Here is a 23,184-nt window from a genome sequence, read left to right as displayed (position 1 = left end):
GTGTCAGATTTTCAAACCAATACTATTGTAAACAAATAATTTGTTACACTTGATAAAAAACAAAGCGACTGCTCTAAATGTTGACTATTTTAAAGAATGAAAAAGGACACAATGTTTTTATTTGCAACACCCCGCGTTATCACAAATAAACAACAACCTCCCTCTCCATGCCAATATGGCTGTAGACAGAAAACTATGAAAATGTGTCAGTTGTAAACCGAGCTAATTTAACGCGTATTATCCACCAGTTTTTGTTTTTTAGTGTCAGTTTAAAAGCCGACATTTTCTCTGTGTAACGAAAATCACAGCCGTGGTGTCAAAATGAGCAACATTTACATTCAAGAGCCTCCAACAAATGGAAAGGTGAGCGCGACTTTCTGCAATTTTAACTTTCACATATTTCATTTATGCGCATTTTCATGAAAAGCCTTTCATATAACGTTATATTTTGATTTCAGAGTCCAAAACGTACAGTAGCTTCTTGCTCCTTGCTGTTAACAATTGAAATGCAGCAGCATGACATTGTAACTTACAGCTAACGCTATTATTTGTTATAGATAAATGTTAGTGTTGTGGAGCAGTTTATGATCTTCCGGGCGATAGATCAATACCTAGAAGTGTGATTATGATAACCTATTGAAATATCCCACTCTATGATCTCCTCTCAGGTCCTGTTGAAGACCTCAGCAGGCGATATTGACATCGAGCTGTGGTCCAAGGAGGCTCCTAAAGCCTGCAGGAACTTTGTGCAGCTGTGCATGGAAGGTGAGAAAAGAAATCACTACAAATCCATTTGCGTACTTTCTGTATTTTATAAGACACTGCAAAACTACACAAAAGTGAATCATTCAGTCGGCTCTTATGCTTTAGATATATCTGGAAAAAAATGTGCAAAGTAATCTCTGCAACCATGTTGAGATAATGTTAATGATGCTGTGTTAGATATGGAGTAGTGTCATTTATTGATTTTGTGGTGCATCTAAAATTTAAATGATTAAAAAAAATAATAAATTACCAAATATATTCTTCATTGAAATTACATTAGAACATTATAACCTAAAAACTCAGCACAATTCTCTGACCACCATTATTCTGTTATTAAAGGAAAATTGTGGTGTAAAAATGTATCTTGTATTAGTGTAATGGCTATCTTTTTTCTTTTTTCTTTTTTACATCCCTGTGACATGACAGTGATTTTCTTTCCAATGATATTTCTGTCCTACAGGTTACTATGATGGCACAATGTTCCACAGGGTGGTGCCTGAGTTCATTATTCAAGGTGGAGATCCCACAGGAACAGGGGAAGGCGGAGAGTCCATCTACGGCCGGCCGTTCAAGGTCAGACCGCTTCTCTACTTAAATGTCACACAGAGCCGTAAATATCAACCACTCAGGACATATTGATGATCAATCAAAAGCCAGGAGAAGGAGGCTGAGGTGCAAAATCGGCTCTCTTACAGGGGAATGAATACCTGTACCTATTTTTGTCTTTTCTTTTTTCTTTTGTGGAAATCTTTCAGGATGAATTTCACTCCAGATTGCGCTTCAATCGAAGAGGTTTGGTTGCCATGGCGAACGCTGGGCCACATGACAATGGCAGTCAGTTTTTCTTCACATTGGCACGTGCAGACGAGCTCAACAATAAACACACCATATTCGCCAAGGTAAATCTGAAGAACAAGGAGAGATTTGTATCATCATCAAACTAAACTCTGTTCCCAGCTTCAATAGCTTTCTAAAACTGTTGTTGTACTGACCTTTTTTTATTCTCCTAATGCAGGTCACAGGAGACACAGTTTACAACATGCTCAGATTAGCAGAAGTTGAATGTGATCATGATGAAAGGCCCCTGAATCCCCATAAAATCAGAACCGCTGAGGTATTTTCTTGTTGCTCTTCTTATTTTTCCACTTGACAACTTGTTCTTTTTTATTGCCTGTGATTTAAACACTGACCTGAAAAAAACAAATTACTATAATTTTGTCTTCTCCAGGTGCTTCATTCTCCTTTTGATGACATTATACCTCGGGAGACAAAGAAATCTAAGAAGGACAAGGACAAAGAGGAGGGGAAGAAATCTCAGTCAAAAGCCACAAAGTGAGCACTCAGATTTCATTTGTCTTTCTGATTGGAACAAAATCTTTATTCTGAACCTGCTGGAACTTCGTTGTTTTTTTTAATATAAATATAAATGTGTGAATGTCAGAAACATTATAATCAACAACCAGCTAAAGCATCAGCTGGTATGTTCTGACAGCAAGCAACGGTGAACTTTAAAATACCTCTTAACTGAGTTGATGTTGAAATTAATTGGCCATTAATCTAGTAACAAATTGAATTCTTTGAGCTTCTCAATAATTCAAGATGAACATAATTTCCTGTTTTTAAACCTAATTTTACTTTACTGTGTGGCCAAATTTAGTTGCTTCAATAACAACAATGTTTTGATTTATTTTTGTAGGAATTTCAGTCTGTTGTCATTTGGGGAGGAAGCTGAGGAGGAAGAGGAGATGGCGGCTCAAGTCAGCCAGGTACTGGATTACTCAACAAACATAAAAACAAACCAACAAATTCAAAATCATACATGTTAATCAAACATGTTTGCCAAAATACATCACATAAATATGAGTAATTGTGCTGTATATGCTGCACCTAAGTCCTTCAGAATAGGGAGCTGGTGAAGTGTACAGACCTTGGATTATTTTCTGTTTAAATAAAATATGTTTTTTCATAAATTGGAGTATGCAATTAATTTGAAAAATATTACAAAACATGAAAAAACAAAATGCTCACCATTGATGTGTGTTTTGTTTCTTCAGACGTTCAAGGGAAAAAGCAAAAGCAGCCACGACCTCCTGAAAGACGACCCAAGGCTGAGCTCTGTTCCAGCGGTTAATAAGTATGTAATACATAAAAAACTATTTAATGTTTTAAAAATAATTGAATTTGTCCTTCTCAACATTAACCCACGTCTGTTTTACTTTAAAAGGAAGAAGAAGAAGAAGTCTGCAGACACAGCTGACGTAAGTCTGACAATAACCACCATGAAAAATCTCTTTTGTTCCCTTGTCGCTTTTATCTGACTGTGAGTTTCACTGCGCTCCTCCAGCCAGGCGATGACGAGGCCGACGATGATGTCGAAGACGGTGATGATGATGGGGATGACGACTACGACTCGGAGGAGAGAGAGAGGATGAGAGAGATCATCAGTAACAAGCTGAAGAAGTTGAAAGAGAAAGCAGCAGAGCCCAGCGACGAAGAGCGAGGGAAGAAGAGCAGCCGCAGGTACGACGGTGTCCTAACTCTCGGCCTGAGTCTCTCTGAGGCTTCGGGTAGGAATAATAATTTAGTCTAGCAAATAGTCAACCTGGTTATCACGTTGGTCACTACCTCCTTGTTGTTGCTGTACTTGTTGTAATGTGGCTTAAAAACCAGGTGGGGGCGCTGTTATCCTGTGTGATACAGAGACACTGCTGGAGATTTGCTCTCCTGTTGAAGTGAGAATAGGCTGTGCAAACTTTTATCTTTATGATAAACTGAGTCTCTAGTAAATCTAAAAAAAAATGACCAAAAATCCAGTTTGATATCTCATGAAATAAGAAAAGCAGCAAATCCTCTCATTTGAGAACCTGACATCAGAGAATATTTATGTTTTTGCCTGAAAATGAGAGAAGATTTTTAATGTATAGTTGATTTTCAGCTTCTCACTGATTTAATGGTGACGTTTCAGAGCGACATCAACAAGCCTCAGAGGTGAGAATGAAATGAGTGATCATATAATGTTCAGACGCCCCCGGAGGCCTAGACTCACTAAAAACAATCATTAACATGTATTAATTACTGCCTCTGTAGCAGCAGCAAATCCGTCCACAACAGCCGTGTTTTGTCTGCGGGTTTCTTTGATGAGGTCGTGACTGGACCGTCAACACCAACAAACTCAAACTGTATTTCCCCTTTTTCAAAATAGGTCTAATTTAAAACATGCGCATCACTCAAAGGTGGCACACTGAGCTATTTAATTAAACTGTACAATTTTCAGATTCAGTCAAATTCTTAAACCTATAGAAATATATATTTCCATAAATTGGTTGTGGATTGATTAATACATTCATTATTACATGTTCACCTAATATATAAGGGACGTTTCTGTGACTTAAGATGAATAGAGAAAAGTTAATTTAAGCCTGCAGATCTTTTAATCCTTTCACTGAAAATAAGTTCCCGTAGCAAGGGCAACCAATAATTATAATCTTCGTCGGTGAATCTACCGATTATCTTCTTCTTGATGACTCAATTACTCGGTTCAATTTGATCTTTCAAATATCAAAACATAGTGATAAACATATCATGTGAGAGCAGGTAGATTGTCAACAACAAATTATCCATAAAAATTCCCATTGCACTTTGTTTTTTTATTATAGTCACATTGAAATTGTTAGAGTGTGTTTTCACAAGTGTGATGCTCTTGAATGTAGCTCCAGTCTTTGCCGCCTATTGAAGTCACGTGTCTGTATGTGGGTTTTCATCCAGCTGTAGTGCAAAGTCTAAATCATTTTGTGTTTTCTATCCACTAAATATGAGTCAATGAAATGGCGTGGAAGTGGAAATAAAAATAAATATGACGGAGCATCACAGTCAGTAGATATGTAGGTCACAGACGTCTTTGGGTATATCATGATTATAGACTGTAAATACAGATGGATGTAGCCTCTGTGACATCACCTATAGGTTTCAGTTGAAGCTCAGAGCGGGCTGCTCTGCTGTCGCCATCTTGGCAGTAACCTGACTCCACCAGGTGGAGCTTGTGTCGAGCCGTGATTTGGGTGCATGGCTGTTTATGGCGACCTATCGCTCACCTTTTCTGTCACATCCTCTTGTGATACCGACCTGCGTGTTGTATTGAATCTGTTATAAAGTCGAGTTCTAGTGGCCACTTGAAGAAGTGCAGCTTTCTGTACTTTATTGTTGCCGCTTGATTGTAAAAGATCCTCAATGCTGCTCTTATTTCACATTTTGCCTCTATTAAAGGGATAGTTCAACATTTTGGCAAATTGGCCCATTGCCATAATCCCTATAGTCATAGCAGTAGGTTCGTTACCTTTAATTGTCAGTGCAAGATAGGTTTAGAACGGCAAAGCAGAGCCGTGAGCTGCTCAGAGCTACGCTACGGAGGCTAATGGAATTTCTTGGTTTCCCTCATCAAACTCATCAAATACACAATCCAACAACTCCAAAACACTTTAGTGGACAAGTTGTGATCTGCACATTCACCACGCTATGAGATAATGAACAGAACGTTATAGACAGAGTTGTTTTCGAGGTAAATGCAGAGACTGCTTGCTGAAAAACTGCCCCCGACGGGAACGCGCATCAGCGGTTTTACATGAATTTACCTAGAAAACAACTCTGTCTTGTATCGTTCTGTTATTATCTCATAGCGTGGTGAATGTGCAGGTCACAACTTGTCCACCAGAGCGTTTTGGAGTTGTTGGATTGTGTATTTGATGAGTTTGATGAGGAAAACCACGAAATAGACTGTGAAGGAGTCACGCACATCAGGCAGGCCCGGTTGGGATGGGTGCTGGATAAAAAAGAGATAACCATGAAATCCCATGAGCCTCCGTAGCGTAGCTCTGAGCAGCTCGCGGCTCTGCTCTGCCGTTCTAAAAATAGCTTGCACCGACAATTAAAGGTAACGAACCTACTCCTAAAAGTATAGGGATTATGCCAATGGGCCAATTTGCCAAAATGTTGAACTATCCCTTTAATGTACTCATTATTTTCCACCTGAGCCGAGCACTTGATTTCACCGCAGTTCTTTGATGTGCACTTTAAAAAATGTGCGTTAAAAACAGGTGGATGTAAACTCACACACTATCGCTGCTGCATCTATTGCTCTTCAGCTCTGCTTCTACACATACATTCACACACACACACACACACACACAAACGCACACATATCTCAGTTGTAGCTCACTGGACCAACATCAGTGGACCTGCTATTTGAAACAGGAATGTTGGCACTCGACGCAAATTACTTACTGTGCTGCAGTAGAAGCAAACAGCGCCTCTGTCTGAGCCAGCAGTGTGAGTGAAATGAAGGTGAGAGTGGAAGGTGACGGTGTGAGTGTGTGTGTGTGTGTCTGTGTGTGTGTGTGTGTGAGTGTGAGATGACACTCGAAAACGAAAATGACCCCGAGGAGAACGAGGGAGCGAGCGATTTATCTTTCATCTCTCTTTGATGCTGCCGAGTTTGGCCGGTTATCTCTCCTCCATATCCTCTTAACAGGTAGCCCTCAACACACATAATCAACATACCCTTCTCTCATTAGTGCTAATGGGATAAGGAGCGGGCCCCGAGTCAGTTGTGTGAGTGTGTGTGAGTGTGTGTGTGTGTGTGTGTGTGACCTGACTGACAGCCAGCCCAATGCAGGCAGACTGTAGTATATTAAACACAAGCGCAGATTGTTTTGCTACAAGAACTGTAACCCAACACAGTGGTTTGTCTTGGCAGCGAATCAAAGAGCAGGCTGGTAGGTACAGTGTTAGTCCGGGACAAAGGGGGCATTGTTGCAGGGTGAGCTCTGCTCTCCCACCGTTGCTTTGCTTTGGGCTTTGAGCTGCTCTGTGCACAAGGAGGAACACCAACTGGTATCTAGTCACCTGGGAAAAAAAAGCACAAGCAAGGCCGTTAAAAGCAGCCACTCTCTCTCTCTCTTCTCTTTCCCCCGGCTCTGTGCGATTAACTCCACTAATGCGGAGCTTTTGTTGTTTGTCCTCTCCCTTTTTTAATTCCTCCCCACACTGCAGACGTACAGTGTGTAATGTGTGTGTGAAGGACAGTGCTTCAGTGTCTGCAGTGCACTCAGGCCTCTAGTCGGATGGGGGGGCGGGGGGGAAGTAAAGTTACAGTGCTGACTGTATCTTTCTTCCTCAAAGTCAAGGCTGCTGAGACAACCTTGAAATTAGGAGTCTCCTTGAAACCAAAATAGTTTTTACATCAGGTCAAAACTATCTTATGTTGCTCTCCAGCAGCCAGATGATATTCCACTGCAATATTCCATGATTGCAAAATGCTTGGACTTGTTCACGTCCACCGGCCGCGGTGCCAAAAATAGTGGACCGAGCAAATTTTTCAGACTTTAAAGATCAGTCACAACTGGATCGGAACAGATCCTCTTCACACTGAGTTTGTCTCGGCCTCGCTGCGACGTCTGCTGTTGTTTGGTAATTCTGGTTTAAGCTTTTATGCTCACAGTTTGACACTTCTTTTATGTTGCTATTGATCAAATCTGCCTTTTTCGCTATGTTTGAAGTAGGCCCCTTTAGGGAGAGGGAGGGAGGGAGGGGGAGGAGGGGTGGTGGGGTGTGTGTGTGTGTGTGTGTGTGTGGGGGGGGGTTTGCTTTATAAGAGACAGTACTGAATGAAGTCCCAAAAGCAGTGTATGTGGTAGTCGCCACTTTTGTTAAACCCGACGGGGCATGACTGGGGAAGCAAAACGCTTCCATATGGCTGTGGGACACAGTGTGAGCTGCTTCTGCCAGCAGAGCCTGGCTCCCTCTGCTGTCTCTGGTAATCGCTTTTCAGTTAGTGCAGGGCTGAAGACAATGACAGAGCTGCTCTTCCTGCTATTTAGATCACTTGTTATCGCACACTTATAAACGGTGTATACGGCACATGGCAGCAGACTTTTAATAATACAAGTGGAAAGATTTTAATGGAGTTGTTTAAAAGAAGAAGAAGACGACGACGACGTGCCGCCACGGTTATCACGTCATCCACGTGATAACCGTGGCGGGTTTAATAATGTCATACTGTTGTTGCTGCTCTGTATTATATTTAGATGTGTTATGGAGCTGTCGTAAACTTTTAGATAGCAGAGCTCTGACTAATCAGATCCTCCCCTCGGGCGCTCTGCTCAACCAGAGTGTGTTTTATCAATCAACTAACAACAATAATTATGAATTGATCTGATTTACAGTTGAACTTGTGAAAAATGTTCATTATAGTTCCCATGAAGACTAAAAAGACGTCTTCAGGTGCTCTGTTGTGTTTGATGACCGGTTCCCGGTGACACTGTGAGGAAGCTTCAGGTAAAAAGGACTCAAATCGATGATCAAAGTAGTTGCGGATTGATTTATCGACTAATCGTTACAGCCGCAGTCTTCATCTTCCTCCTCTTCCTCTTCCTTCAGCCCTTGTGGACAGTGTAACTTAAATGGGACATCAGACACTAATTATCCCGACCAAGTGGCCGTTTCCCCCCCACCGCTGCCGTTTCATCGTGTATTAATTGGCTGCACCTGTCTCTTGTCATCGGTCACAACCCAACGCGTTCTCAGGCAAAGGTTGCGAAGATCAAAAAAGCATTTGGCGCTGCCTTTGTGTAGAAAACTGCTTGAGATAATCCAGTTCTTGGCAGCGGGATTGTGTATGTTTTGGAACCTCCAGGTTTACACATCTCTGGCCCACTGTAGCATGTCTGCCCCATATGGGGCACTTCGCTCGCTGGAAAGAGTTCCAGACAGAAATGCATGTCTAGGATGTGAGGGTTGAAAATGAATAAAAAAGCAGCAGAACACTTGGACGGCGATCAAAGTCAACATTCGACAATGTGCATGTTTGCTCCGTCTTCTGCTCTCAAACAAAGCGAAAATATTTACAAGGCAAATGTACAAGTGAACGTCACCGCTATAAAGAAGAGGAGAAACTTAATATCCTACTGTCTTTCATTATGACTAATTAACAGAAGAGCACAGCATCTAGTCTCCGAGAAGGAGGCAGATGAGGAGCTCTAAAAGAGGAACCTTGGTCCACTGCGTGGGTAATGTGTTGGTCTAGATCACTCTGCAAAGTCATGCAAATTCCTGTGTTGAGGTTGGATTCCTCCACTGCAGCTCACAGTTCTCCTTGGCTTTTGACCAAGCCATGGAGTGCCCCCTGAGGGGAGCTCACCCAGCCATCTTGTTATTCTAGCACATTCATCCACATCACTTGCTCAGTCGTTAGACTGGTCTGAGTCCACCATAGCAGGGAGAAGCTGCTGCTGCTGTTGCTGCTGCTGCTGCCATCACCATCCTTGAAGTTTACTTACCCCGAGCTCTGAGATGTGTTAAATCGTACTTATAAACACACGTTTGAATTTTCACCACCTTCCTGTGGGGTTTACTCTAAGTCCAAACTGTTTGGTTTTTATCAGTAACTACATTTCTTTAGGTGACTTGAAGGCTGGAAAATTAGAATACAGACAAATCCAAAAAAGGCAACTCTACGCCTGCTTGTGCATTTTGGAAAACGACTGAATTTTTGATGAACCATACAGTCATCACTGTACTATTTTTAAGGTTTTGTCGAATTCCTGTGTCAGCCTCAGACTCCTGCCAGACACTGGAGTATTAAATGCAAGGTTCTGACTCATGAGAGAGCTCTTGGTCTGCTGCCAATCACTTCATATGCTTTCTTTATGAAAAGTTAATCATCCACAGCTTTTCCAGGTTTCACTTTTTCTTTTTTAATTTTCTGAAAGAGTGACAGTAGCTGGCAGCCCCCCTCCCCCTTCAAGGTAGACCTGGACCACAGGGACTGGTAGGGAGTCACACACACACACACACACACATAGAAAAAAAAGGGATTCACTTCAGTCTGTTTATCTGGCAGCTAATGATAACAGCTGAGTGGCTGCACATTTGTTTAAATGACCAGCAGAGCCTCCTCTCCTGCTGGCAGATGGAGAGGCCATGGATGGATGCATAAATGAGTGGATGAAGGCAGATAGAGAGGCACAGGCAGAGGGTGTACTCCACAAACTCTTCCAAATCCTCCTCTTCTGTCCGTCCTCCAGTCCTTCAGATGTTGCTTTTCACCTGTACTGTATACATATAATATTGCATATAATACACGTTAACTGCACCTGGATAGAGTTGTACCATCTATCACTTCCTTTTTACTTACCTCTAGATAGTATTGTGGACAGAAGGGAATGTTTTTGAGAGGAAAAATGCGTGTGAAAATCAATTATCTAAACGGGAAGTTGTTGTAATATGACACGACTGTAGTCTGTTTAATAATAAAAGCAGCAAAAATGTAAAATAATGCAGAAATATACATAGAATGAGTGCTTCATACATATAAATGTAGGTATTCCTTTGCTTCTGTCTCAACAGTGTGCCTGCATGGAGAAATGTGTTATGTCACCTGTAGTAACCATGCAGTGCAGAATGACAAACGATGGAAATAATTATGCCGTGTAGTCGGTTCAGTTCAGTCTCTGTACGCAAAAGTCTTCTCCCAGCAGTTCTGTGTAAATATTTATCAACGACACATTTCTGCGCAAGAATTAAAATTGTGATTCTGATTTATAAGTCTTCACTGTATAAACCACCACGTTGAAAAGAGGCTGAGTTTGGACTTTGGAGGAGCTCATGAGTTGTCGACTCCCGTTTGTAAATGTCATAAAAAAAAATGGAGCAGTCGTCTGTCTTATGGTTTGTTGAGTTTAGCTTTACACAGAACACCATTATGTATATGTTGTCCCATAATATGACAAAAATATAGATGTTTAAGGTTTTTGTTTGTTTAGAAACAGTGTCACCATTACAGAGTTTGACCACCAGAGAGCACCAAGTGGTTTATTTCTCAGCTGCTTGGTGCATATCATCAATATCCACATAACAATAGGTCCTTATAGAATATTTCTTTATATTGTGTGCTCAGATTTAAAATGTATAATGGGCTAAGATGTTGTTATTACAATTGAGAAAATTAAAAATATATATTTTCGGCATTGGCCTTGAAAAAATCCAGCATGAATAAGACTCTATTAAAAATAGCCACTGCCTGAATAAATGTGAATACACGCTGGGATTATTTGAACAAAATGTGATTCATCCAGTCCAAGTCCAAGTGTGGAGAAAGAAAATAATTTGTAGTGTTGTGATCCGAGGGTCTTGAGAGGAATTTGCTGAGCCCCAAGGTGTGTCTTAACAGGTGTTGTTGGGGCTTTTCCTGCCCTTTCTGGCCTCTCTCTGTTCATTGGCAGCGGCGGGGTTGTGGAGCCGATTGTTTGGCTGTTGCCTCGGAGACGTATCTTGTTTTGTGAATGGCAGCGTGTCAAGGCAGGTAGAAAATGATCACTCAGTCCAAAGCGTTCCTCTCCCTCGCTGCAGAATAGATGCATACGTCGTACCGTCACCCACCCCTCTCCTCTCTCAGTCCTGGAGGAACGACGCTGGACTGTGTTCAAGCAAGAGCCTCAAGACAAGTGGTCGGTGACTCACACACTGGAAAACACAGCGGGAGCCTCCAACTACTGAGGATGAACAATGCAAAAGTATATGAAAGCATCTGCCTGCTGCCCTGACTGACCCTGGTCACATTGACCTTTTCAAGAGTGTCCACCAATCCCCTGGAATGGATCATTTAAAGGCTGCAACTCAGAATAACCAACTCCGACCCCTCGTGTCTCAGTAATAACCACTGCAGCTGTAATTCACCCTTTTCTGAGTAAAGCTTTAAAACCATTAAACAGACACCAATTTAGATTCTGACAACAATTATACAGCCCAGTTTAACAAGAGACCATACCAAGACCGATTTACCACGAGTGAGATCATCTTCATCTTTGGCATCAATGGCAGATGGGAGAACTTTATTTCAGTCTCAAACACCTGAAGGGTTTTGTCTTGATGGTATGGCGCCATGTTGAACGTTGGACCACTCTTCACAACACACAGTGGCTCTTTCGAAGGTGATTGGTGATGATCAGAAGCATTGATTTTATATCTGCCATTCGTGTATTCTTAATGAAAGTCGGTAGATAACGATGAATTGGGTGCACCCCATTTTTTTCATCCTTTGACCAAAACAGTCTGGTCTAATTTGCGAGATACAGCAAAGGTGAGTGTCCACTGTTTTCCTGTCTACCATTGCAAAACTACAAACTACCCAGAATGCATCTACAAGGCCTTTATCATTAAAGCTCATATAACTCCTGTTTATGCAGCCTCCATTCACTCCCTGTATATCTTCGGACTTGATTTCAAAGCTCTCCAGTTCTTAAAGCACTAAATGACCTCGTCCCCGTCTTATATCACAGACTCCCTATCGCTCTGCGATCCTCCACGAACCCTAAGATCCTCCACAGCTGCTCCTTTAACTATTCCCAAGGTCGCCACAAAAACCTTCGAGGATGCTGCTTTTAGCCACTTACGCCCCCAAAAATATGGAAAACTCTGCTTTAAATATTAAACTTGCTGACTCAGTGGACAGTTTTAAACAACAACTCAAAAGCGAATGCATTTAAGTAGCAGCTGTCTGTTTTAATCTCGCTAAGGAAACGTTCTTAATGTGTTTTTATAAATAGTAACGCTCATTTTCTCCCTTCCTCTCTGTGTATGTGTTGTTTTTAAAGCTCTGTTTTTAGTGTTTTTGGCTTTGCAGCTGAATTGTGAAGCAGTTTGCGCTGCGCCCTTCGCATGAAAAGTGCTTTATAATTTATTTATTCGTTCTCTCAGGGTTATCGGAGGTTTACCTCATCTATTTGTGTGATATTGTGAATGGCATTTTGTAGCCTTCGTGTTGTTACACTTGGTTGCCCGCCTTTGGTTTGTCACATCTGACTCTCATTAACATACTGTATGTAAAAATGTGTCTCAGAAAAGAGGTTTGTTGTCATTGCTTCTAGACAGAGCTGAGCAGGAGACTTCCTCACACAGGCCAAGTCTGACCCTGCCAGCCAGTTTTGCTCTTGGCAACTCAGTCTGGATTCAGCTGCAACATTTTTTCTTCAGGAAAGGAGAGGACTAACAACTGCATGTCTGACTGATTCCTCATGTGTATCCTCAGGAGCAGCGGGGAAGCTAACGAGGAAGAGACATGACATCAAGTCAGCTGCAGCTGTTAATATTTGTAAAGGCACTTACAGTTAAAATATCACTCAGTTTGATACCTCGATGCTTTGCTGCCGCCGCCGCCACTGCCACTGCACAGGAGAATTAAACAAAAGATAACGTGACTGTTGGAAAGCTGCAAACACAAGAATGAAAGTTCCAGATAAAAGGAAAGAAATGGATATAAATGAATGTCAGTCCAGAGAAGCAGATGTAAGAAACAAAGGCAGCCATTGTTTGGTCTGGAGATGCCTCACATGTTTCTAGGCCAGGGGCCCAGACTGTGCAGCTTACCTGTGCTTTGTGGCTTCGTAAGAGAATGGGACAAAAACAGAGCTGTCAGGCAGTACAAAAATATTATCATTTTCTAACATAACATACAGTATCTGCCCTGCAAACTGGCACGGGTCTCAATCATGTGAAAGGGAACAATAATCAGCAAGGCTGGCCTGCGTTCAGACTTCCAGCATTTAGCCTTGCATGAGCTGGGCTGCGGGCCACTGGCCAAAAAGGGATACTACCTTGAATCAAGGAAGCAAAGATGTGCCTTGGCTTTCCTCTGTCATCCAGTTAAAGGGTTTATAAGGGGTGCAGGACATAAGAAGTGCCCGTAACATTTAATGTAGTGCCACTTGGGGGGGAAGGAAACATAAAGTTTTTCATTACTTCTGCCACTAACAGCATTTGGCGGTTGTATTTCTCATGTATCACAGGACGTTTATGAAGTTAACTGCACACAATTACCTGTAATAATATCCCATGACTTCCATCCAAAGTGTTATGTTGTGCTCTGCTCTGCGGAGGAGTGGACCTGAGTCACCTGACAGGAACTTGAGACTTGAGTATTGAATCCGATGATCCGATCTGGTCTGAAGACTCAAAAAGATCTGGAACTGTTCTGCCTTTAATAAATAATGAATCATGAGATATTTAAAGTCAGAATGTCTCTTGTATAGGACACAAAGGACCCAAAGGTTTCAGGCTTGACCTGTGACTTGTTGCTCTTCACTCAGGTCTTGACTTTGGACTTAATTTGGGAGTTGCCGGTCTTGACTTGGGACTTCCCTTCATTGTATTGGGGACTTGACTTTGGTCTTGTTGGTTTTAACTTGGTCACTGGTCTTTAGCTAGACAGAGAACTTGACATTAGACTTGCCTGAACAGGTTTTTTGGGACTGAAGTTGTTAGCCTTGAGTTAGGTCTTAACTTGGGACTTGATTGGAGACTTATTGTTCTTCACTTTGTTGTGTCAAGACCTGAGACTTGATTTGACATTCGTTGTGCTTCTCTGACCTACCGTTTACTGATTTGGGACTCAAAGTTCTGTTGGTATTCACCACTTGGTATTCACTAACAGATCGGGCTCACTAGTCGTGATTTGGGACTACTTGTTCTTGACTTTGTTGTGTTAAGAACTAAAACTTGATTTGTTATTTGTTGTGTTTGACTGGGAACTTGATATGAAGCCTGCCCATGACTGGTTTGGGACTCAAGGTTGGATCTTGTGATATTCACTTAGGTCTTGTTTTGGGACTTACTGGTCTTGATTAGACTTCTTGTCCTTGACTTGGGCCTTGACTTGGGCCTTGACCTGAGACTTGTCTCTTTGAACTTTGGTCTTGATTTGAGACTTGACTCATGGCTTCTGCCAACATTTTATACCTGTTCCCAACTTGTTGACCAATATCCTTATCCCACACTTGTGCTATAAAGGATTAAGGATTTATATCCAAGATGCATTTAACTCACTTCCTAACTCAAGTCTTACACAACACTTATGTGTTGTGTAAGACTTTTTAAGAATATGAGTGCAAAAGTGTGAAAAAAAACAGTGTTGAAGTGATTATACTCATTACCAATACTGAGTGACAGCATTTTAATAGGTTTGAAATTACTACCTCTGTCGGAGTCATTTCTCTTTTTTCTGACACCGGAGTGACAATTACTCATCCCCAAACAAGAAACACATTAACATTTTTCTGACTTGAGTCTGTTCAGTCTCAGCACCTCGTCTAGTGCTTTCCAGGAGCCCGGAGGGGGGGAACAATTATTTTATTAAGGCTCCATCAAATTTATTGGAGTAACACAAGCTTTTAATGTACATTCTTCTTTCTGACACATGCAGAGTATTTTATGTCTGTTTTATACGCTCGCATAATTGGCCATGAACATTAAATTTTGAGAACAGTTAATGTTTGTTTGTAAAGACCAGCAACACACAGGGTATCGAAGCAATGTTTTCAAATGATGTATGCACTTATTTTACAGCAGGAGCCACCGGAGCCAGAAGTCAGTTTTAACCATTTATCGTACATTTGACATACGATTGACGTTTTTATCCGGGAAACTCGCTCTCTGTCATCGCTCTCGTCTGTTACAGGTGTAATTCTTTATAACGGTCATAGATGTTGAGTTTAAACGCTTTAAACCTGATTTCTCCATTCGCAGTGATGAATTACGGAAAGAGGCACGGCAGCTGAAGAAGGACCTACAGGCAATAAAGCAGAGGAAAGAAGAAAGTTCAAAACCTGCAGTGGATGAAGTCAAGGAGGGTATGTTGAGCAGCTTTTATCACCCATTATACTGTGTTTAGATAATATACTGTGTACTAAGTCTTTTACCACAGCTAGATTCTTCTTAGTGAATGAGGATTTTTTTTCACCACACAGCTCTAAGTGTGAACTAAGTCTCTAAGAAGGTGGTCTGCGCTACATTCCCTGCTAATGGACACTTAAGACAGGCAACCCTCTGATTTTGTCAATTAGTTGCAGACGTCTATCCCCCCCCTCTCCAACCCCCCCAAGGGTCTGCATTTTTGTGTTACAGCTTGGGGAAAATTGCATGGGTAAAAATTGTTGAGTGGCCGCCATAGTTGCACATCAAACCCTTTGTGTGTTTGTTAGTTTTCAGGCTTGGCCAGTGCGATCCTGTAGGAAAAAAAATAAAAATAAAATAAAATAAAAACCTCCTCGGGTCTCCACCACACTCCGGTCTGTCATGACGCTGTCAATCTTTGGATTTTTGCTGATGCTGAAACACATTTCTGAAAATTACAAAAACCCACTTAGGCGTAGAGGTTAGCCTGAGGTTGTGTATGTATTGTTGTGCAACAAAACACAATAGTATGCAGGGGAGGTAAGAGTGAGTGGGGGGGGTGGTGGGTGTCTGCAGGGACCAACCCTAACTGTGGGATTACCACCAGCCAAAATGTACTGGAGACCATGATGGGATTTTGTTGCTCAAACAATGTTTTTGTCTCCACAAACACTGATGGTTTTATGTTTTTTGAACGCAGACACTGAGCCCACTCAGGACTTGTTGACGATTGATTCAAGATTTTAGTGGTGAGTTTAGGTGAAAGAGCAAACGGAACACAATCGCGACATTGTGCTTTCTTTAATACCAAGATTAACCAAGAGTCTGTTGGTGTCTCGGACTTAATGTGTTGCCCTTAGTGATATCTGCATAGAGTTAAGCTGCGTCCACAAACACCAGACCCAGTTATAAACTCAACTGTTGAGGTACTAACAGCCACACATTGTTAAACCAAGTGGCAACTGGCCTAAGCTCCTCCATTATCTTACAAGGTATTGAGACTCTGCCAGGGAAACTTTTTTGTTTTGTGCCTCTGATGCAGCTCGGCCAGACGCAGGAGTTTCTCCAAAGAGTTCCTCATTATTACACGTCCGTGTTGGAAGCAAAAGTTAATTCCATTAGATGTAATTCTCAGATGTCACGGGCCAACGGCCTCCGCAGGGGAGACGGATGTCGTCTCGGTCGCTATAAATCTCCAGGCGCAGCTCAGCCACAGAAGAAGACTGTGGCGAGGGCTCGTTTTATCTCTGCACAGACACATTAAGGATCGCATTGACACTGTTGTCCCCCCCCCCCCCGAAGCTTAAATCATCGCCCCCCGGTTCGGCTCTGACCCCCTTGTGAAGGTCAAACCCCGGTCTCCTTTCTCTCACATGCCTCTTTAATTGGTCAGTGCGGGTTCAGTGGGAACAGACGTGACGTTGGTTCGAGATAAAAGAGCGAACAGCTGTGTTAATTTTTGACAAATATATCGCCGATTTGGTTTCATAAATGTCAGAGGACGCTGCCAGAGCCCCTCGTTGATATATCTGAACTGTTGAATGGTTCGTTTCATGGAACAGTTTCAGACCAAAGATATTCGGTTTATGGCAAATCTGGAACCAGAGGATGTTCTGTTGGGCATTTTTCCTCAAAGTTACTAAATCAGTTAATTGAATATCGAACCGTTGCCAAAGTCAGTAATCATCCAGTTTTTCGGCTCTAAAAGATTCAATACAAGATCTTAAAACCTTCACATAAAATATTCAAACATATATAAATAAGATAAGTGAATACACTGGACAATAGCGGTGTAGCAGCACCTTAAATCTTCAAACACATTTTTCTTCAAATTTAAATAAAAGTTCACTTTAACACCTCAACAGGCACATTTCTGGAAATAATACACCCAAAATAAATAGATAGGTTACTGTTCTCCAACCCTTTTTGATTACAGTCAAAACTCTGCTCCTCTGTGAAAGGTAACTCCTAAAACTTTACAACCACAAAGTCAGACTGAGTAAAAGAGATACTGAACCAGAGCTACAGAGATTTAAATAATAAAAAAAGGAGGAATCCAAAGCCTCTAATAGAACATTTTGTGTGGAAAACAGTTTGGAGCCACAGCCACAAGTCTGAACCAACTCTGTGTCAACAGCTGTTGCCGTGATATGTGGATCCTGAAATGCTTTGCACAGAGAGAGAATCAGGAGACTTTGAGTTTTTCAACCGGCGGATAATTTGTCAAGGTTGTGTGACAAATGAGTCCAGTGCAGATCAAAGCACGGTGAAGAGGCTTCGCCAAGGCCACGCAGCGTCACACAGGTGGGCCGGTGTGTTGCTTAAAAGGCCAAATAAAGTTTACACACAGCGTATAAGATGCTATTTTAAAGCACATAAGGCACAACTGCAGCTAATGTGTGACCTTTTACACTTTGTTGCACCTGTAGCCACACCCACTAGCGATGTCACAGGGTCCATGAGGCCAAATATCACGATATGCAATACATCATTTAGCGATATGAGATTATTATACATATTTTCATTAGAATTTTATTTTTAGTAGCATGAAAAATATCACTTTGGCAGGAAATGTCATGATATTTCCATAATATTGAACGTTAACCCTACAGTAGCACACACCTGTAACTGAAAAGAAAATGATTCATCAGCAACTATTCTGATAATGAGAGCAGAGCAAAAAAGCCCAAATTTAGCTTCAAGTTGAGGATTTTGTTTCAGTTTTTACGTCGTTGCAAACTGGAACCTAACAAAACTTCGGAAAATGTTTTTTTAAATCGGACTGCTCATCAATTAATCAAGGAAATAATTGACAGTTGTCATCTATATTGTACCCAGCACAGCACATGGATAAAATAAACACAGAAGACAAAAGGCTGTAGTTTGGATTTGTAACCACACTGATGTGATATTTCTGCACTTGTAATACAAAACCGAAACCTCATCCTCCTCCAGCAGCAGCAGCCTCTGATATCTGCATAACTCTGAGCTTGATTTTGGACTGAAAATCAAATCGTCTCTTCTGAATTTACCATTTATTAATTTTTTTTTCTTGAATTATTTTTTCAACAGTCATCACTTCACTTTTCATCACATAAATTACTGCATGTTCCTGCAAAGTCTGGTTTTCTCCTTTCTTGGCATGGCCGCCGAGCACCAGAGCCAAAAATAAGAGGGGGGCCATTCTGAAACCACTGTCCATTCAATACCCACCCTTAAATTATGTGGCAAACAGTCTTTAACCCATTTAGATATTATACAGGTTATGCCTGTGTGCTGTGCTGCGGATGTTTGATTACACTGGTGTCAGTCATGTTGTTGGTTTTTAGAGGAAATGCTGCAGCATGGTGGGTTTCTTTTTTTTTCCCGAAACGCCAATTACCTGCGATTTAACTCCAGTGTGTTATTTTGTCCATTCAATGCAGCGTTTGACAGATTTTGAGCGAGTTACTTACTTATTATTTTCACTCGGACACTTGAGATATTTTCTTATGTAAACAGTCGTTTTCTGCTGCGTAACTGAAGATGGATCGTCGTCGGCGTTGACCTTGAAGCTCTGACTGACTGACAGCATTTTTTCGGTGTGTTTATGATTGATGATCCCGCTGTGCTGCCTCGGCTTCTCCATCGAAAAATTTGTTGATTGTTTAACAGAGCACAGAGGAGGAGGAGGAGGAGGAGGAGGCGTTCTGTCGTCCACAACAGCCGTCGGTTGCTACAACATCAGCAGCTTGATTTGTAGCTCTCCTGAGCCCAGGTGACAGGAGAGGGCAGGAATGTAGTTAGAAAGGGCCATCAAACCCCAAAGATAGTAGTTAGCGACAACAGCTGGAGAAGTTGATGTGTGTTCCTCGTGTAAGGACCTCGGGGCGTCATCAGTCAGCATGCAGCATGTCACAGGCTGCAGCAGGGAGGCCGAGCAGGAGAGGAGAGGTGACTGAGGAGGGAGAAGAGATGGAGGGAGATCACTTGTTGGTCTCATAAATCAAAAAAAAAGAAGAAAAAGGTTTGCCCCTTACGAGCAGCAGAGGGGATGACGCTGAATGTGGAAAGTGAGGCGCCTTTTTTTAGATTTCCAGGACTGTGTTATGAAATCTTCTCAGTATTTGGAGTATTCACAGAAAAGAAAAAAAGAAAAGCCCAGAGAAAGAAACAAGAGTAATTGCCTGGTTTTGTTAAATGACAGGCGGCCTGAACGCCCCGCGGAGCTGCAGCTCTCCATCGCTCAGTTACGTTCCTTTCCGTATTTTTCCCCAAGATACAAAAAACAACTTTTTTTTTTTCTTGACGAGAAACTGTGACTTCTGTCAAATATTACAGTAGATTTCCTCTCCCACTGGAAGAACCATAAATAACTCAACATTTAATATTTAAATTTCTCTGTTGAAATAGCTTTTCTTAAGATTTAATCAAAAGTCTTGTTAGGTTGAGGTGTGTTTAACTTTAAAGGCATAGTTCAACATTTTGGTAAATTAGCCCATTGCCATAATCCCTATAGTCATAGCAGTAGGTTCGTTACCTTTAATTGTCGGTGCAAGCTGTTTTTAGAACGGCGGAGCAGAGCCGCGAGCTGCTCAGAGCTACGCTACGGAGGCTCATGGGATTTCTTGGTTTCCTTCATCAAAATCATCAAATACACAATCCAACAACTCCAAAACGTTATTGTGGACAAGTTGTGACCTGCACATTCACCACGCTATGAAATAATAACGGGACGTTATGAGACAGAGTTGTTTTAGAGGCAAATGCATCAGCTGTTTTGCATGAATTTACCTCTAAAACAACTCTGTCTCGTAACGTTCTGTTATTATCTCATAGCGTGGTGAATGTGCAGGTCACAACTTGTCCACCAGAGCGTTTGGGAGTTGTTGGATTGTGTATTTGATGAGTTTGATGAAGGAAACCAAGAAATCCCATAAGTCATAGCTCCGAGCAGCTCGCGGCTCTGCTCCGCCATTGGGCCAATTTGCCAAAATGTTGAACTATCCCTTTAAGGCCACATCCTCTTAAGTTCCTGAACCTTTGGAAAGTATTACCCTCCAACCATGGACTGTCTTTAGGGGGTAGATCTAAAATTAGACCCTAGTTCCTGTGGTTGAAATTCTCATAGTTCCTCGAAATGTTCCTGGTTCCTGCAGGTTTAAATAAGGTTTTATATAAAAGTATGAATAAACAGGATGTTGATGTTTTTGTTTACTTGTAGACAGACTGGGTAACCGGTTCCCCCTGTTGCCCGTCTGAAGGCGAGGTGAGGCGTAACTGGTGTCTTATCATTTCATCAAATAATCAGCAAGAATGTAAAATAAACACAGTAAAATGTCAAACTAATCTTTTAATATCTAAGTGTCTGTGCTTTTATTATTGTGAGGTTAATTTATTCAACACCACAGCACTGTTGCAATAATAAAAGATTAATTCACGTTTATGTAACATAGTGACACATGACCTGTTTTTTAATGTTTTAATTATTTAATATTATGTTTTTCTGTCTAATCCTGTTTTATTTTAAGTTTTATTTTTGTCCAGTGTCTAGTTTTTTCTCCGCTGGCTGCGTGACCGCGGGTCAGTTCAGGTTTGTTATGTCTCTCCAACAGGCTTTTCTGTGTCTTAGGATTTATTTTCCTCGCCCCCCCCCCCCCCCACCTTGTGTTTTATGTCGTTATGTTTCTTCTGTAATTTAGTCTTTATTAGTCGATCTTGTTCAGCACTTTATCTGTTCGCAGCGTGAGCTAATGATAAAGGGGCTGTGTAAATAAACACACATTAACAGAAACTCATAACATCGCACTCTGCTCTGGCTAAATAACAAGCAGTTGAACTCCAGTTGTTTTCTCTCTTACATCATTTATTTTGAGCGGCCTGAATGTGTCAGAGAGTCCAGTCGGAGGTGGCTGGCTAAGGTGACGCTGACCCCGCCTCACCCTCCAACCCCCCAAAGAGGGGAAGGGAGGGAGGGGGGGCAGCAGGCGAGTGTGACATCACATTTTGTTGTGGAAAGACGGCGGTGCTGCAGCAGCCAGCAGACTGTGCTCACTGTTTCTGTCCTGTGACTGTAAAACTGCTCTCTGTCTGTCTGCGTTTAATAACACACAGGTCAGACCTCTTCATGTCTAACACCAGTCTGCTGCATTAGACCTCACTCCAGCCTTCGGCCCACGCATAAAACTTTATTATCACTTAATCCTGCTGATTGTTTTCCCAATTAATTGAAAAATATTGCGTTTACTATCGCAGATTATGAAGAACATATATTTGAGAGGTGAAATTGTGTCCAAATATTATAATAAAACACTTCCAAGTCGAGTCAAAGCTCAATAGAGCAAGTCTACAACACACTCTGTATAACATTGATTGCTGAGGCCAAACAATTCCCTCTGTGAGGAAGCACTTGGCGACAGTGGAAACAGAAGAAATGTACTTTTAAGAGGCAGAAACCTTGAACAGAAAGTTTTTATTCAGATATAAATAAGAACTGTTAAACTATAAATATGCAGGATTTCTACATTTTCCTCAAACTTTTTATTAACATGTTTAACTTTTACCCTTCAGATATGTTGTAGTTATTTTTAGTTATTCTGCCCTTTAACGGATTGTAACTACTTCTATATTATTCTACTTTTACACTTCAGATATTGTTTCATCTATATGGTTCAAAAAATGTTTTCAAACTGTTTTAAATAAATCTGAGTGCACTTGAACCTTTCAATTCATTCATACTATTCTTCACTAATTCAAGTAGGCTAATTAGCACCCATTTCATACATCCTCCATCTTTCATCTTCTACTTTTACTATTCAGATATTGTTTAATCTACATTAGTAATGGTTCAAAAATATTTTCAAACTGTCAGTTTTAAGTAAATCTGAGTAGACTTCAGACTTTCAATTTCTTCATACTGATCTTCAACAATTCAAGTAATTTCAAACCATTTCATACTAAAGATGAAAGATTACAAGATTTCTTCAGCAGTTTCTTAACTTAATTCAGCATAGTTTCAACAATTTATTCAACTCATTCAGCTTCCAGCTTTCAGCATTCACCCGTATTTCCTTCAGGAAATGCATTCTCTAGTTATCACTTCCTGCTGATTGTTTTCCCAATTAATTGAAATATATTGCGTTTACTATCGCAGATTATGAAGAACATATATTTGAGAGGTGAAATTTTGTCCAAATATTATAATAAAACACTTCCAAGTCGAGTCAAAGCTCAATAGAGCAAGTCTACAACACACTCTGTATAACATTGATTGCTGAGGCCAAACAATTCCCTCTGTGAGGAAGCACTTGGCGACAGTGGAAACAGAAAAAATGTACTTTTAAGAGGCAGAAACCTTGAACAGAAAGTTTTTATTCAGATATAAATAAGATCGCCAAGTTCTTGTTCCTCATGGGAGCTGTTCGGTTTCCCTCCATACCAACAAAATAAGGTGTTGACCTTGAGGTAATGTATATTTTGAAATGGCAATACAGCAAAAATGAATTGATATGAAACAGAAAAGGGGTAGTTTTTGCAGTTTTTGCAAAGTAAAGTGAAGAAAAGTTGCAGTTTTTGTTCAAAATAGACAAAATAGTTGGATTAAGTCTTCAATTGATCAGTTTTTCTATTGATTATCTAATTATTGCAGTTCTTCTTCCATAATATCCGCTTATTTCTCCCAAAAAATAAGAAAAATCATGAACATATGTTTGTATTATCTCA

At 41.1% G+C, this 23,184-nt stretch overlaps 1 protein-coding gene across 1 annotated transcript in view; it reads left to right on the top strand.

Moving 5' to 3' along the window:
* The first annotated feature begins 175 nt into the window (after positions 1–175).
* cwc27 (CWC27 spliceosome associated cyclophilin) overlaps positions 176–23,184 on the top strand; it is a 34,012-nt gene continuing 11,003 nt past the window's right edge. The window contains exons 1-11 of the mRNA XM_083983307.1: positions 176–363; positions 669–765; positions 1,226–1,338; positions 1,521–1,664; positions 1,781–1,879; positions 1,994–2,097; positions 2,462–2,531; positions 2,820–2,899; positions 2,990–3,023; positions 3,110–3,285; positions 15,337–15,440. Of these exons, the coding sequence (XP_083839433.1) occupies positions 322–363; positions 669–765; positions 1,226–1,338; positions 1,521–1,664; positions 1,781–1,879; positions 1,994–2,097; positions 2,462–2,531; positions 2,820–2,899; positions 2,990–3,023; positions 3,110–3,285; positions 15,337–15,440 (1,063 nt within the window). The 5' untranslated portion in view covers positions 176–321. The remainder of the gene's footprint in view (positions 364–668; positions 766–1,225; positions 1,339–1,520; positions 1,665–1,780; positions 1,880–1,993; positions 2,098–2,461; positions 2,532–2,819; positions 2,900–2,989; positions 3,024–3,109; positions 3,286–15,336; positions 15,441–23,184) is intronic.

Source organism: Trachurus trachurus, assembly GCF_905171665.1.
Source record: "Trachurus trachurus genome assembly, chromosome: 12".
Classification (NCBI taxonomy): Eukaryota; Metazoa; Chordata; class Actinopteri; order Carangiformes; family Carangidae; genus Trachurus; species Trachurus trachurus.
Note: the sequence above shows the minus strand (reverse complement) of the source record. Positions and strands in the feature narration are given on the sequence as shown.